The sequence below is a fragment of the Tachypleus tridentatus genome, chromosome 1 (genome assembly GCF_004210375.1).
Source record: "Tachypleus tridentatus isolate NWPU-2018 chromosome 1, ASM421037v1, whole genome shotgun sequence".
Lineage (NCBI taxonomy): Eukaryota > Metazoa > Arthropoda > Merostomata > Xiphosura > Limulidae > Tachypleus > Tachypleus tridentatus.
Window position 1 is genome coordinate 104,019,193 of NC_134825.1, and position 16,894 is coordinate 104,036,086.

At 35.0% G+C, this 16,894-nt stretch overlaps 1 protein-coding gene across 21 annotated transcripts in view; it reads left to right on the forward strand.

The window, feature by feature from the left end:
- LOC143257317 (uncharacterized) overlaps nucleotides 1-16,894 on the forward strand; it is a 58,404-nt gene that overhangs the window by 37,263 nt on the left and 4,247 nt on the right. For 17 of the 21 annotated variants that reach the window (XM_076515920.1, XM_076515810.1, XM_076515791.1 and 14 more), the window contains 5 exons: nucleotides 4,601-4,801; nucleotides 7,232-7,367; nucleotides 8,131-8,317; nucleotides 8,517-8,573; nucleotides 13,006-15,184. In XM_076515920.1, coding sequence (XP_076372035.1) covers nucleotides 4,601-4,801; nucleotides 7,232-7,367; nucleotides 8,131-8,317; nucleotides 8,517-8,573; nucleotides 13,006-15,184 — 2,760 coding nt within the window. The remainder of the gene's footprint in view (nucleotides 1-4,600; nucleotides 4,802-7,231; nucleotides 7,368-8,130; nucleotides 8,318-8,516; nucleotides 8,574-13,005; nucleotides 15,185-16,894) is intronic. The other 4 variants (XM_076515927.1, XM_076515951.1, XM_076515901.1 and 1 more) reach the window with 2 other exon arrangements.

The following is a 16,894-nucleotide window of genomic DNA, read 5'->3' on the forward strand; positions in this document are numbered from 1 at the left end:
GCTCAGTGTAGTACGTAAGGATGAGCAGACAGGCCATTTGGACATGTGGGATCAGTTCAGTGAAAGAAAGAAGTTTTTTTGTAATGGATAGTTTACATCTGAATAAGGCAGCCATTGGCTTGTTTTCTAAGGCTATTAACTCAGCTATAAGGGAAGTTTTAAACTAAGACTAGACTGGTGAGGGCCAGGAAAGTTGAATGTAAAAATAATGAGAAGTACATAAAACTTTATCACAGGAAATGAGAATACAAGTAATTATAATGGTATACTGTTGTAATGGCAGAAATAAATATAAGAAATAAATGACTTTAGAACATTGGTAGTAATGAAAGATTTTAATGTAATAGGATTGAGTGAAACATGGTTAAACATAGATGATTTTGATGACAGAAATTTTTTAGATATAGAGTTACAGGCTGTTTAATAGGGATAAGGTATTAAAGAGAGGTTGAGTGACTTTGGTTATAAAATGTAAGTTACATCTTATAAAATTGTGGATATTAAAAGTTATAGCAAGGGTATTTGGGTTTCTATTAGTGGATATAAAAGGTAAAGGCTTTTAGTAAAATATGTTACAGATGATACTGATGAAATTAGTGAGAAACTTTATAGTAAGATTAATATTTCAGCTGCTAATAAAGTTGAAATTATAGATGAGCTTAATTTCAGACATGTAGATTGGAAAATGCTAGAGGGAAACCATGATGCAGAAGTTTTTTGGAAGCTGTTAAGAATAGCATTCTTCACCAGTTGATTAAGGAGCCAACCAGAAACAACACTATTTTATTGTTAATGTTAAATATATATAAATGATGAAGAGGATAGAAACTGGGGAACATCTGGGTGCAAATTCATTAGGTTTAAACCAACTAGAAATAACATTATACACTGCTGGCCAAAATCTTGAGGCCAATGAACATAAAGACAAAATATGTATTTTGCACTGTTAGACTCAACCACTTATTTGAGTAGAGCTTCAAAAGATGAAAATAAGAAAGGACTTCTTTTTGGTATGGTCTTAAACTTTTGACCAGCTAGTATTAAAGCTAATTTCATGGTGTTCACATTTTCCCTATTAAATACTAAAAGGTTTTTTATTTTTATTTTCCCTTTTCTCATTTTCATCTTTTGAAGTTATACTCAAATAAATGGTTGAGTCTAACAAAGCAAAATTGCATACTTTTTCTTTATGTTCATTGGCCTCAAGATTTTGGCCAGCAGTGTATTTATTGTTAATGTTAAATACATATAAATGATGAAGATGGTAGAAACTGGGTAACATTTGGGTACAAATCCATTAGGTTTAATGTTTTGCTGCATATGGGGATAAGGAATAATGATATTTTGTTACAAATTACAATAAAGATTTCAAAGGGATGTGACATGAACTATCTGTTGTAAATTAGGTTATTTAGAGACACGTATCAGATATGGAATATTTTTAAATATTCAAGGTGAACACATTTCTTATAGAAAGTAAAGAGTGTCTGCAAGTTAAAACCAGGTTGAGTTTGAAAGATAAAAAATAAACAAAAGCATCATAAACTTTCAAGAAGTTTTAATTTACTGGTATAAAAGGAGGTTTAAAACATTATAGAAGATGAAGAAAGTTGGTGAAACAGGGAAGTAAAATATGAGAAGTTAATGTATGAGAAAATGGAAGAAGTGACAACGGGAAATTATTTATATATATTAAGGGTTAAAATGTAAAGATGGGATCAGGACCCCTGAGGGATGATAAAGGAAGTCTTGTATCTAATGATTATGAGATTGCTGGGTTACTAAATTCTGCTTTTTCTTCAATTTTTACTAACAAAGATTTAAACAGTATTCCACATCTTGAAGAGCTGGTAAATGGAAACAAGATCAAATGTAACTCCTCTTTTCAAGGAAGGTGATAAAAATTGTCCTAGTAATTATAGATCCAGTGGTATTACATCAGTTGTGTTTGAGTTTTTGGTGTCAGATAAAAGATACTTTGTAAAGTCATTTAATAAACTATAATTTTATTAGGTGGTCAACATGGTTTCACTGAGAAAAAATCTTGCCTTACCAATCTTTTGACCTTCCTTGACAAGGTTACAACTTGTGTGGATTAGGGTAAAGGTGCAGATTTAATATATCTGGGTTTTCAGAAAGCATTTGACAGTCATAAAAGGCTTGTAAAAAATGTCTCTAAAATTTTGGGGAATAATTTAGCAAATTAGATAAAAAAAAAAAAAAGTGGTTGGATGTAAAATGGCAGAGGTTTGTTACAAATGGAGTTTAGTCAAATTGGGTTGATGCTGTGAGTGGGGTACCTCAGGTCTCAGTCTTAGGACCTTTTTTGATTTACATCATTGACATAGGTAAAGGAATAGTCAATAAATTACTTGCATTTGCTGATGATATTAAGGTCTTGAGTGTTGTCAGTTGTGAAGAGGATGCTACTGACTTTACAAGGATTACCAGAATGGTACCTGGGATGGAGGGGTTGTCAGAGGATACTACTGACTTACAAGGATGACCAGAATGGTGCCTGGGATATGAGGAGAAGTTAAAATATCTCAAATTGTTTTCACTCTAAATATAAGCATTAAGGGTATCTGATTGAGGTGTTTAGAATTTTAAAGGGAGTTGATAAGAGTTGGTGCATCATTGGTTTCATATTTAACAGTAATAATAATGGGACTAGGGGACACAAGTATGAATTTTAGCAGGATAAGGGTCATCTTTAACCAAGACAGTTTTATTTTTCTAACAGTGTGGTTGGTCTTTGTAATGGGTTGCATTCAGATGTTGTAGAAGCAGTGAATTTAAATGAGTTTCAGAAAATACTAAGTGAATGATAAGGGCTGGCTTTAAGTTTGTTTTTTTTTCAAGTTAGAGAGTGGAACAGCCAAGATGAACCAAAAGGTTACATGCTGTTCCAGAATGTTAAGTTAAACACATTTCAGTATAATGTTAGTGTTTAAATGAAGTCATTCATAAGTAACATAGTAGATATACATTGTACACACTTTATATTAATTAAATTTCTTAACTGGTGTAGAATATGATACTTCAGTTTAATTAAAGTTCATCACCAATGTAATATATATTCTCAGTGAAAATTATTTTACACATATATCATTCTGAATTAAGTTTAAAAATTACACATATTTTAGTATAATGCATATTTAGTTATAGTTATTTAAAGGTTAAAAAGTTAATCAAATTTATCACAAAATGGTCTGTAATAAAGAAAAAGAGTTCTGACATAGTGTATAGGATGTTGTAAGGATGTGTTGGTGTACAATATATTGCAAGTATGCATCAGTTTACAGGACACCATGAGGATGTATTGATGCACGGGATGTAGCAAGGATGTATCACTCACTGTATAAGATATTGTAAGGGTGTGTCGGTGTACAGGATATTGCAAGGATGTGATGGTATTCAGTAATATAACAAGGGTTCAGTGATAGTTGAGACTTGTAGTAGATTCATTTATAGATAGTATTGATATGTTCATTACTCAGAATGAGAGAAAGCATATTGAATACATGCAAGATTTCCAGAATAAAATGTTATTTTCATGTGCCTATGAAGAAGTTTACAAGTTCAAGTAGTTTCTAAGGTAAAAATCACTTTAAATATAAAGTTTTCCCTAAACTCATTCTTTACATTACACAACCAATAATACCTCACCTCATGGAATTGTGGTAATATGTAAGCACATTTCTGACACTGATAATATGTGAATGTATGTTTTCAATCAAAACATAATTGTACACCATTCCATATATTAGAAGGCACTGAGAAAGAGCTACAATGAACATGTTTGGAACATTATTAAAGAAAAAAACTCAAGCAATTCAAGTGAAAATGTCCAGGAAGAATCTGAAAAATTGAACTGTCAAGAATGTTCCCACACAGGTTATTTGTATTTCTTTTCTAAGCCAACTGAATTGTCTGGTTGGAATGGTGTGACACCTCATCCATCAAAGAAGGTACATTATCTCTTAAAATGCTTGAAGGTTGTTCGCATTTCTCTTCCAAACCAACTAGCTCATTGGATTTGGATGATGTAACACTTCATCCATAAAATGACAAAAAATGTAGTGTGTATGTTACAATGACTAGTTTGTTTGTTTTCAATCCAATTAAACATATCTGTTGAAAATACAGAAATGTATAGTTTTTTAAAGTAAAAAATCTCTGCTTTAAGCACAAGTGTTGTAACTATACAAAAGAAGTCTATTAAATTACTCAGGTGGAAAAATTTGTAAATAAATTTAACTGAATTCATACATATATTTTGTTTCAAAGACAAAGAACTGAACGTTGTTGGACAACTTGTGTGATGGACTATTTATAATATGACCATTTATGTACCTTCATCAAACGTCATTTAATCACTAGCTCACTATCAAGTTATTCCATTTGAACTGCAGCTTTTTTGTGGGTACTAATGAATTAGGAAGCATATTACTTTAAATACTGTTCTATATCTATTTTTATAATTATGTTAGAAATGATTGTTAAAACATTCTGTAATGTGATAACCAAGTTCAAGTACTAAAAGAAAGTATATATAATAAGATTACTTTTCCACTTCTCTTAATCCACTCATATGAAGGAAGTGGATCAAGAAACTGCAGTAAAACACCTACAGAATATGGAAAGAAAAATAAACATGCAAGAATGTCAGGAAATTAAAACATTTGGAGCTGATAATGGCACAATGAGAATGATGAATCATTGTCGTTCTAGACAGAAGTCCAAAGAATGGAACACCAATAGTTGTCCATCAAGTGGGCAGGATCAACTAACTAAAAAGGTTGTTTTTATTTCACTTTGAAATGGTAGAACTTTTATAGTACATGTAGTTTGATTAACTGCAGAATGTATGTTCTCTTTCCACAACTAATCTCTATCTGTCTGCTTCACCTCTTGTTTTAAAATGAAAGAGTATCTCCAATGGTTTTTGTAACATATAATACAAATCATAACTCCTTAAAGTTAGGTTGTGGTAATCAGGTGTCATGATTCGTAGCCTGAATCTTTACCTAAATACCATTATTAATCAGTTAATTTTGTTTTTCTTTAATGGCTGAAAACTTGTACATTTAAGCAGTTATCTTCACAGAAATGCTGAGAACAAATGTTTTTGGAGTGGTCAGTACTCGATCCTTAGGTTTCTTTATAGAGATACTTATGTGCTATCTTCTCAGTTAAGGTCTCTACATTAAATGATTGTACTGTGAGATGATGTTTGTTCATGTGGATATTGAAATCTTGAACCTTATGTAGAGTGTGTGGCCATAATATGAATATATCATTAACATGTCTAAGTGATATCCTAGGATTTACATTATTTGTTTTATGACACATTGGAAAACAAAAACTATCATGTACTAAATCTTTTAGATTCATAACATTGATCTGAGATTAACAGCCGATCACATCAAAGAAGTTTATGATATAATGCATTTGAATAATATTAAAGTAATTGGGTATGAAACACACGTGAGAGGAATAGAGATAGAAAAAGTATTTTGTACATCTGTCTAACTGACCACACACTCGGTCAGCCTTGCATAAGAGTTGGCAGAACCCAGACACTTGTCTAGTTAGATGATGCAAGTTTTAATGACAGAGAATCAGACAAGCACACTTGTCTTGCTATTGAGAAGATGCAGATTTGAATCTTAGCTATTAATGTTGTAAAAAGTATCTCTTGCAATTTTTTTGAAGACCACACCTAAAACTTGTGATAAAAAAAAGCAATATAATGTAACAATTAAAGGAAAAATTAATAAAGTAATAACTAGACTCATATTAACGATAACAATGCCAATTCTTTGGTACTGATTTATTGACAGCAGGGTTTGAAAATTTGTATTACCTATTTGCTGGTCAGATTTACATTCTTTGTACTGGCATGTGACGTATGCTCTTCTAATGTACTGGCATGTGACGTATGCTCTTCTAATGTACTGGCGTGTGACGTATGCTCTTCTAATGTACTGGCGTGTGACGTATGCTCTTCTAATGTACTGGCGTGTGACGTATGCTCTTCTAATGTACTGGCGTGTGACGTATGCTCTTCTAATGTACTGGCGTGCGACAGATGCTCTTCTAATGTGGTTTCCACATGAAGGTTTTAACAAGAATGAATATCTTTAGATTTCTCTGGGAGGTGCAAAATGATAAATGATTTAGTAGTTTGTTTATTGTACAATTTATCAACATCTGGCTTGCAAATTTAGAATGCAATTTATTCTTGTATTTATTAGGTTGAGGAATAATTCGTGAGCGTTTTTAAATAAGTTCATTCAAGCATTACATGCAAGACTATACAATACTTCAATGCATGAACACATTACACCCAAAACATTTATTATGATACTTTATTTCATGTAATACCTAGGTATATAGTATGCATTGTTTTAAACGAAATTGCAAGAAATTAAATGCGAAAAGCAGATGGTGTCGAAAATGCTCGATTTTATCCACTTGACATTCCATTTAATGAGCTGAAAATGAAAGCAAAAATTAAAGACATATGAAAATCAAACACACCATCTATTAGAGCAAAAAATTATCTACCAAATGACATGAAATATTTTGCGAAAGCGTTTCATTTATTAATATATTTTTTTAACTTGAAAAAACGCTCACGAATTATTCCTCAACCCAATATAATTTGAAGTAGGGTAAATTTTGTGTCTAATATGACATCTTCAGTTTAATAATTATATGAGCAGTTAATTTTATTTTTATTTCAAATTGTTTCTGCATGTATGTTACTAGGACTAATATCTCTCCTGTAGAAATCTACTTTACAATAAAGAACACTCAAACCTAGAAAACAGTCCTTGGTTTGTTATGGTACTCTGTTGTTCATCATGCCAAAAGGAATAACACTTTTATCATCTTATGAACTAAATTGTATTGTTTCACTTGAGGAACTCTGTAAAAGTTGCTAAGATAAGATAATATTTGAAATTAATAATATGAATGAACATTGCCTGAAGGTTTTTTATATAGATATATTTAACAAAGTACAAACTAAAGAAATTTGTAAAGTCTACTGCAACCTAAAGTAGTCAAATTAAAAGAAAAGATCTCAAACATGTTTAGCCATTATTTATGTTTTATTGAGTGTTTTCATATTATTTCAAAAAGCTAGTTAGCAATTGGTTATTACAGTACTCCATTGTTTTGTAAAATTTAATGTTCCAAATTCATATTTTCACTTATAAAGAAGCAGAATAGATATGAAAAGCCAGAGAAAATGAACAAGTGGAGAGAACCTGAGAATAATACTGTTTCAACAGGAAGAATGAATGAACCAGAAGAAGTAGATTTGAAGGACTACCAGGCCAAGAGGAATGAAAAATGTATTTTTTTCTGAATTTTTAGACAGGATTATGGTTACATCTGTTGTTGTCTTATGTAAATATGAATAAACTTTACATAATTATAAGCTGAATCTGATATATTACCTTTTTTTTTTTCTCACAATCCTAACTTTGAATGGTTGCATTCACTTTTGTGTGTGGTATATAAGTAAAGAATTTAGGTAGAATACTTGTTAGAAAGAAAAAAAGAGCTTACAGTTTTGTCCCCAAGGGGGCATAGTGATAAATGTGCAGGCTTTTATAACCCTAAAAACCATGTTTCAGTACATGCCTTGGAAACACCACAGATATTTCTTCATGTACCTTTGTGAATAATGACAAGCAAACCCATATTGATAGTGTTGTTTAGTAAGAACAACAACCAAACTAAACAAGGCAGAGTTTAATATCTTGATGAAAGCTTAACAAATGATTACTGTACCAGTTAAAATTAGGACAGACATGCAAAGATAGTTCTTGTGTACTGTTTTGGACAATTTTAAAGGAAGGAAATGAACTGTCTGGTGTGTAGCAGTGAGTTGGTGAAGGCTGAAATGGTGTTTGCTTCCACATATCAGGAAGAAGCTATCCTGTCCAGTATATTTAATTATTTTTAAAGATCTAAGAAGAGAGTGAAATATTAAAAAAATATATACAAGTCGGTCAAATATTCAATTTATTTTATTGCATTTTTCCCCAACCGTAAGATTGGTCAGTAGTTTAAAAACATTTAGTACATACAACACTTCACTTTATCTTTCAGTTAGGAAGTATGAGACTGCTGAACCGAAAGCACCATGTCCTAATATTAACATCTGGGAAGAGCGAAAAGCAAAACAAGATGCTATCCAAAAATTGATTCCATCTTCCACTGAAGATGAGGAAGCAATGCTGTTGAAGGCTGTAGAGTTAAGCAGAGCTCAACTGGTGAAAGATAAACAGCTTAGGATGTAAACATAATTAATTTTCTCTAGTTTTAAATTGTAATCAACTAATGTTAAGTTTGTTTGAAGTTAAACACAAAGCTACACAGTAGGCTATCAGTGCTCTGCCTGCCATAAGTATGCTGTGTCACTGGGAGGCTAAAAATTGTAATAATATTTTTTGCATGAGAGAAGAACGTTATAACTTATCACATTTTCCTTGTAGATGCGTATCATCAGTGTGGACTATAACAGTACTGTGTTCATTGATTAAACTACAATGGTGGGTGTGACAAAAGTTGTGACTTCTTAAATATGGATCATTACTGTTAAGTTAGTATAAAACAGATAATTTGGTGGATATTTTAACTTCAAAATTGTTAGTTACCAATAACTTTGATATTGTAACATGTACATATTTTGAAATTTTTCTCTTCTGACAGTGGCTTCTAGAGTAAATTTTCATATTATATATTGTGTTGATTAACATATCTCCAATGAAACAGTCAGATTGATTATGTTCATAGTTCATTTCTGTATTCTGTACTATGTTGAGTAACACATCTGTATTGAAACAGGTTTATCATGTTCTCCGTGAATTTCTGTATTCTGTACACTATTGAGTAACAAGTCTGCATTGAAACAGGTTTATCATGTTCATAGTCCATTTCTGTATTCTGTACTATGTTGAGTAACACATCTGTATTGAAACAGGTTTATCGTGTTCACAGTCAATTTCTGTATTCTGTACACTATTGCCTCTCAGTGTGGATTTCTGTACGTGGTGAGGGGACCTCCCAGGGAAGGTTCTGTTCTGTTCTGTCTGGTTACCTTCTCTGGGATCTAAACATCCACTCACGTGTTTGCCGTGGCGACCCGTGAAGGGGAGGAGAGGATTCTGGTGGTTTAGGGATCCAACCCTAACACACCACTTTGGCCTTGAATTCCTGTAGACGGGCAGCCTTTGGGTGGCGCACCTTAGGTCAATCGGCTGGTCCACTTGGGCTAGAGTCAACCAAGTACCAGTGTTGGAAGTTCTCAATGGGTGTTGTAGACATTATATCTGATGCTGGTGTTTGGGTATAGTGCTCATGAAACCCTGGCATTGCTGCATTGTCCTTGCATGACATTGTAGTGCATCCCCTTGTAGGGCTCCATGGTGGGTGGGGTCAGTGGGTACCAAAATTTTTCTTTTTTCCTATAGATCCTCCTTCAAAGAATTTAAATAAAATAGTGAAAAAACAGTCAATAAGTAAACACTCACATCTTGAAGACTGAGCAGCAATATTCAACATCTGTAACACACGTACCTCATTTTCTTATATTACATTCTCTTTCAGAAAAACCTTTAGACAAATGTCCCCCTTTTTTATTCAAAGTCAGTGAAGAAGCTTCGATCTGGAGACATGTTAGTTGAAACATCCACAACCCAACACAGTGAACTCCTCTTGAATTCAATGGCAATTGGGGATATACCTATTGAGGTTACCCCTCATACTACCTTGAATTCATCACAAGGCCTTATTGTTAAGAGGGATTTGAAGAACATCCCCGAGTCAGAGATTCTCGCTGGTCTCTCCACTCAATGAGTTTCTGCAGTGAGGCGCATCTCCACTCACAAAGATGGAGTTACACTGCCAACAAATACCCTCATTTTGACATTTACATCACCACGTGCTCCTGCCACCATCAGGGCAGGTTATCTAATTTGCATGGTACGGCCATACATTCCAAACCCTCTCCGATGTTTCCAATGTCAGAGGTTCGGCCACTCAAAGACATCATGTCGTGGTTCCCTGACATGTGCTCGTTGTGGTGGCAAGGACCACGATGCCTATGAGTGTGACATGGACCCACATTGCATCAACTGCAATGGTTCTCACCCTTCATACTTTCGTTCTTGCCCAAAATGGTTGGAGGAAAAAGAGGTGCAGAATTTGAAAAGGACTCGTAACATTAGTTATCCTGAGGCTTGGAAATTGCTGCCCGCTACTCCATCTTGGACATATGCTGCTGTACTTCGTTCCACAACTACAGTGGGAGTGCAGACAGGTATCTCTGTGCCTCCAAGAGTATCGTTTTCAAAACAAATGAAAAGCCTTTTGACCTCCATGGTTATAAAGGTTGATGAACTGACTTCCACACCCATCTCTGTTCCTCCCATACATTCCAACAAACCTCAAGATCCACATCCTTCGGTTTTAAATACAGGCATTTCTTCTGATACATCTTTTTCTCCCACCCCAAGATGCAAAACAATCATTCGTTCGCATCCTCAGTCACTGGAATTCCCTTCCAATAACAAAGACCTGCCTAATCAACCCAGAGCAGGATCCATGGAGGTCGATAGACCTCCTCTGACTAAGGACAGTAAGGAAAAAAGATGTGGTCATAAACAGAAGGGTTCTCCAGCCACTTCGCCTACCTGTCATTAAAAATGGCCACCTTGATACAATGGAACTGTCGAGGTTTACATTCTAATCTGGATGATATGAAAACACTGATTGCTTCCTACCATCCTGTATGTCTTTTCTTACAAGAAACATTTCTAAAACCTACTGATACAGTCACCATTCAGCAGTTTTCTCTGTACAGAAATGACAGGCTGTGTGATGGACGAGTACATGGAGGGGTGGCACTATTGGTTGATCAGCATGTGCCCACCCTGTCTTTGTCACTCAACACACCTTTGGAGGCCTTAGCCATCCGTGTTTCCTTGGGTCATACCATCACTGTTTGTTCTCTCTACCTGTCCCCTGGAGAGACATATGGTCAATCAGACCTTGATGCTCTCATTGAACAGTTGCTGTCTTCCTTTCTAATCCTGGGGGACTTTAATGGACATCATCCTCTCTGGGGAAGTGCTGTTATTGATGGGAGGGGTCGCTCTGTAGAGCGTATGCTCTCTGATCACAACCTTTCTCTTTTCAGTACTGGTTCTTCCATTTATTTTATGCACCTAGTCAGTCCTTTACCACTATTGATCTCTCAGTTTGCTCCCCTTCATTATTCTCCCATTTTTCATGGAGGGTTGACAATTATCCACTAGGCAGTGATCATTTTCCTATACGTTTGAGAGAGGCTGGCCATGGTCGATGCCACCCTACCCGCGTGCCCTGGTGGAAGCTGGATTAGGTAGACTGGTCCACTTTCACTGCTCTCGCAGAACTTGATCCTGCCATAGTGAATCAGCCATCAATAAACGACTGTGTGACAGCAGCAACTGACTGTGTTATACAAGCAGCTGCTCAGTATATTCCTAAAACCTCGACACATTTTCCACGATATCCTCGTCCATGGTGGAATCCTGCTTGCCACTTGGCATGGAAGGCTCATAAACGGGCCTGGGATACTTTCCGTAGATATCCCACACTTTTGAACTGCGTCACTTTCCAACGGGCCCGTGCACGTGCTCAGTGGGTAAGACGTCAAAGCCAGAAGGAATCACGTCTATATTGATACAGGTTTGTCATGTTCATACTCCATTTCTGTATTCTGTACTATGTTAAGTAACATATCTGTATTGAAACAAGTTTTTCATGTTCATAGTCTATTTCCGTATTCTGTACAATGTTGAGTAACACATCTGTATTGAAACAGGTTTATCATGTTCATAGTCCATTTCTGTATTCTGTACTATGTTGAGTAACACATCTGTATTGAAACAGGTTTAACATGTTCATAGTCCATTTCTGTATTCTGTACTATGTTGAATAACATATCTGTATTGAAACAGGTTTAACATGTTCATAGTCCATTTCTGTATTCTGTACGATGTTGAGTAACACGTCTGTAATGAAACAGTTAGGCCTATCATTTTTTAATAAAATTTTAAAGACACTACTTCATCTTATTTGAGAAACATCACAGCAGATATATTGTTGCTGAGATAAGGTTTAGGTAAGACTTATTGACATCTCTTATAATTTTTATAGGAGAGATATTTTGCCATTTAATTAAGACCCTCAAGAGTTTTTAAAAAGTTGAGGGTCACTGGTTATTGTTTATCAGAGACCTCTGTAGAAACATTTCAATTTCTAGGATTTCATGATATTAATTATTCTAGTTCAAGATACCAGCTTTTAGTAACACTAATCATAATATAGTTTTGGCTTTAATGGTCTACTTTTGGCTGTTTTAAGATTTAATATTATATCATACAGAAACCAAAAGTTACTGGTATAAAAGAGGAACTATGTGATGTGTAAACATTCTTTTTGTCAGTGGTAGAAAGTATCTTACCAAAGCAGAGATTAAGCTATGTGAAAAGGCCCTGAAAAAAACAAACTGTCTTTAAGTTTTCACCCTAGAAACTTTCTGAAATTACAATAAAAAAGATCCATCTTAAAATAATTTAAAATATAAAAACAATATAAAAATTGTATTATCAGAGTTGGGTTTATTACTATTTTGTCTGAGCCATTGTGAATATGTTGCAATTTCTTTAGTTTAACAAATTAAAATGTCATTATGATAGAAGTGTCACCTTTCATGGCAAGATTTACGAGTGCCAGTTTATTATTTTATGAAGTCTAAATGAACTGTCTGAAACACATAAATGTAAGTTGTTGTTTTTTAAATTATTTTAATATTATTGTCTAAAAATATTTGGTGAGAGTATAAAATGTTAAAAAAGGACTAAATATTGTATACATTTCATGAATAAAATCATTTATGATCTGTTTGACATCAGATGTTTAATGTTCCATTTTTAGTGCAAAGCTGAAACTGATGAACACAGAAGTAACTTCCAGTAGCGAGACACCAGATGTTTCAAGAGAAAGTGAAAAAGAACGGCACAGTGTGCCCTGTGGTGGAAGTGGTTTGTCAGACACAAAAAGTGAAATAGAGTTGGACCAACTTGTTAAAAGTCCTTATTTCTCATCAGACACTGAGATATTAAAGGTAGAAAAACAAAAAGATGAGGGAAAATGTGAGTTGGAGGAGAAATTGGATAATGTTTCTGTTCCCAGTTTTCTCACACATGAAGTATCTAAGATGAAAAGTGGTGAACTTGAAAAGCAAAAAACTGAAAAACTACCAGGCTTTGTGAATGAAAGAAAAGATGAGTGTCTCATGCGACTTTCAAATCCCCCTAATGCACTGAAGTCTTGTCAAACTTATAATTGTAAGCTATATAATGTTAAGAAGATTAGTAAAGCATTAGATCATTCAGATATAAAACCAATTTCAAGGAATGTACAGTTGATGAAACTCAGTAATAATGATTCATCCAGTGATAAACAAGTGAACTGTGTTTCCAAAGAAAACCAAATCTCCTTTGATTTTCAGAAGAGCTTGTACTCAGCTGGTACTACTTCTGACTTGCCAACAGATACAGAATCAGAACATATCTCTGTATCCACTACCCTTGAACCTAGAGAGACAGTTCATAAAAACAGTGTACAGTTTACAGATGATGGGAACATCTTGCAGGAAAATGTATCCGATAGGATAAGAACATTGCCACGCCTTCATCCAAATGAGCAACCTTTTCAGCACACGTACTCTCCAGTCCAGAGTAATTCAGTAGATGTTGCTACTTGTAATCTCCCTTCTCCTATAATGACCATAAACAACAAACAAACAGTGTTTCACACTCATCATACAAATGAACCAAAGATGATGACTCCTGATTTTGAGTTTTCCAATAACCAAACAGAAACCTGTCAGCTGTCTGTTGCTAATGTCAGCCAGCCTTACCCTCCAGATCAAAGACTGCTGAACTCTGTTTCTGATGTTTCCAGGAAAGACTTAGAGCAGCCGTTACAAGTTTCTTCAAGTGTTATCAGTCAGCTGCTTCATACAAACCAGAAAATTAAAGATTCTCTTTCCCAGGCTTCTGATGCTCTAGTAGGTATGGCTGTAGAGGAATCATCTGATGTTCCTTTAGGCAGAGTTACTCAGCCATTCATTAAAGATCCCACAATACAAAATCCCTATCCTCAGCAGAATGAAAATCAGGTAACCCAAGAACTGTCAACTCAGTCTGATTATGCTGTTGCTAATAATTACTGTAATCCAGGTCCACAGGTGTTGACCAAGAGTGTGCTTCCACCTGCTACAGAATTAGAAATTCCTACAGAAACCAATCCAGGTGTAGCTGGTTCTCCTGGCTTATTTTTGCTCCCTGATAATAGTAGAACCTTACGTTTACTGCAGCAGCAAGCAACTTATATTCAGAACCTACAATACCAACTGTATTTACAATCACTACCAAAAAATCCTTTCTTTAGTTATGCTTTGCCACATCTGTCTGCACCCTCTCTTCCAGTTTCCTTTTATTCACCACTGCTGAATGGTAGTCAAGTTCTGGATAACCACCATCTTATTATTTCTTCTCACCCTCCAGCCAGTATGTATCCAACTAATCATAATACAGAATTCTGTGTAAGTAAGTCTGAAGATCATCAGCTTAGTAACAGAACCAATGTTTCTACAGCATTGTTGCCACCAGAATTTAATTTTTCTAATGATTATTTGTTAAACAACACTTCTCACCAAGACAATCCAACACAAAGAAATACTAGATCTGGTGTTCACCTGCAGGTTGCATCACCTGAAACCTGTCTTCAGGATCACCACCATAAAAATATTGCATCACCATCGATTTTACGCAATAAATGTGGTCAACTCAAAGGAAGTGGAAGAGCAAGAACATTCAGGAGGGTTACAGGAGAACCACGACAAATGAGAATTCCTGGATATAGTAACATTAACTCTCCCTTCAATAATAACAGATGTTGTGATCCAAACCCCATTCAAAATCCAAGAAATGATGATGAACAAAACCATCTTTGTGCTAGTAGAACAGCTAATACTTCACAGTTGGAACCATCAAGAAAGAACCCAGCAGAGGAAGGCAGTCAAAGGGCAAATGTCCTACAAATGCAGGTATCAGAAACATTTATTTGAACATAAAGAATACAGTAAATAATAAACCTTTAAAGGTTATACATAATTCACTTTCCTTAAAGCTCATTAAATTTGAACAGTTGAGCTACTACAATAAATTTATTTTTTAATGTAATTCACATGAAATATCATTCATTCTGTATTACTAGTTGTGTACATACTACTGAAACAACTGATGGTTAGATCTACATACTACTGAAACAACTGATGGTTAGATCTACATACTACTGAAACAACTGATGGTTAGATCTACATACTACTGAAACAACTGATGGTTAGATCTACATACTACTGAAACAACTGATGGTTAGATCTACATACTACTGAAACAACTGATGGTTAGATCAACATATTACTGAAACAACTGATGGTTAGATCAACATATTACTGAAACAACTGATGGTTAGATCAACATATTACTGAAACAACTGATGGTTAGATCAACATATTACTGAAACAACTGATGGTTAGATCAACATATTACTGAAACAACTGATGGTTAGATCAACATATTACTGAAACAACTGATGGTTAGATCAACATATTACTGAAACAACTGATGGTTAGATCAACATATTACTGAAACAACTGATGGTTAGACGCACATACTACTGAAACAGCTGATGGTTATACATACATACTACTGAAACAGCTGATGGTTATACATACATACTACTGAAACAGCTGATGGTTATACATACATACTACTGAAACAGCTGATGGTTATACATACATACTACTGAAACAGCTGATGGTTATACATACATACTACTGAAACAGCTGATGGTTATACATACATACTACTGAAACAGCTGATGGTTATACCTACATACTACTGAAACAGCTGATGGTTAGACGTACATACTACTGAAACAGCTGATGGTTAGATGTACATACTACTGAAACAGCTGATGGTTAGATGTACATACTACTGAAACAGCCGATGGTTAGAACACATACTACTGAAACAGCCGATGGTTAGATTACTGAAACAGCCGATAGACGTACATACTACTGAAACAGCCGATGGTTAGATGTACATACTACTGAAACAGCCGATGGTTAGACGTACATACTACTGAAACAGCCGATGGTTAGATACTACTGAAACAGCCGATGGTTAGACGTACATACTACTGAAACAGCCGATGGTTAGACGTACATACTACTGAAACAGCCGATGGTTAGACGTACATACTACTGAAACAGCCGATCGTTAGACGTACATACTACTGAAACAGCCGATCGTTAGACGTACATACTACTGAAACAGCCGATCGTTAGACGTACATACTACTGAAACAGCCGATGGTTAGACGTACATACTACTGAAACAGCCGATGGTTAGACGTACATACTACTGAAACAGCCGATGGTTAGACGCATACTACTGAAACAGCCGATGGTTAGGCGCACATACTACTGAAACAGCCGATGGTTAGACGACATACTACTGAAACAGCCGATGGTTAGACGTACATACTACTGAAACAGCCGATGGTTAGACGTACATACTACTGAAACAGCCGATGGTTAGACGTACATACTACTGAAACAGCCGATGGTTAGACGTACATACTACTGAAACAGCCGATCGTTAGACGTACATACTACTGAAACAGCCGATCGTTAGACGTACATACTACTGAAACAGCCGATCGTTAGACGTACATACTACTGAAACAGCCG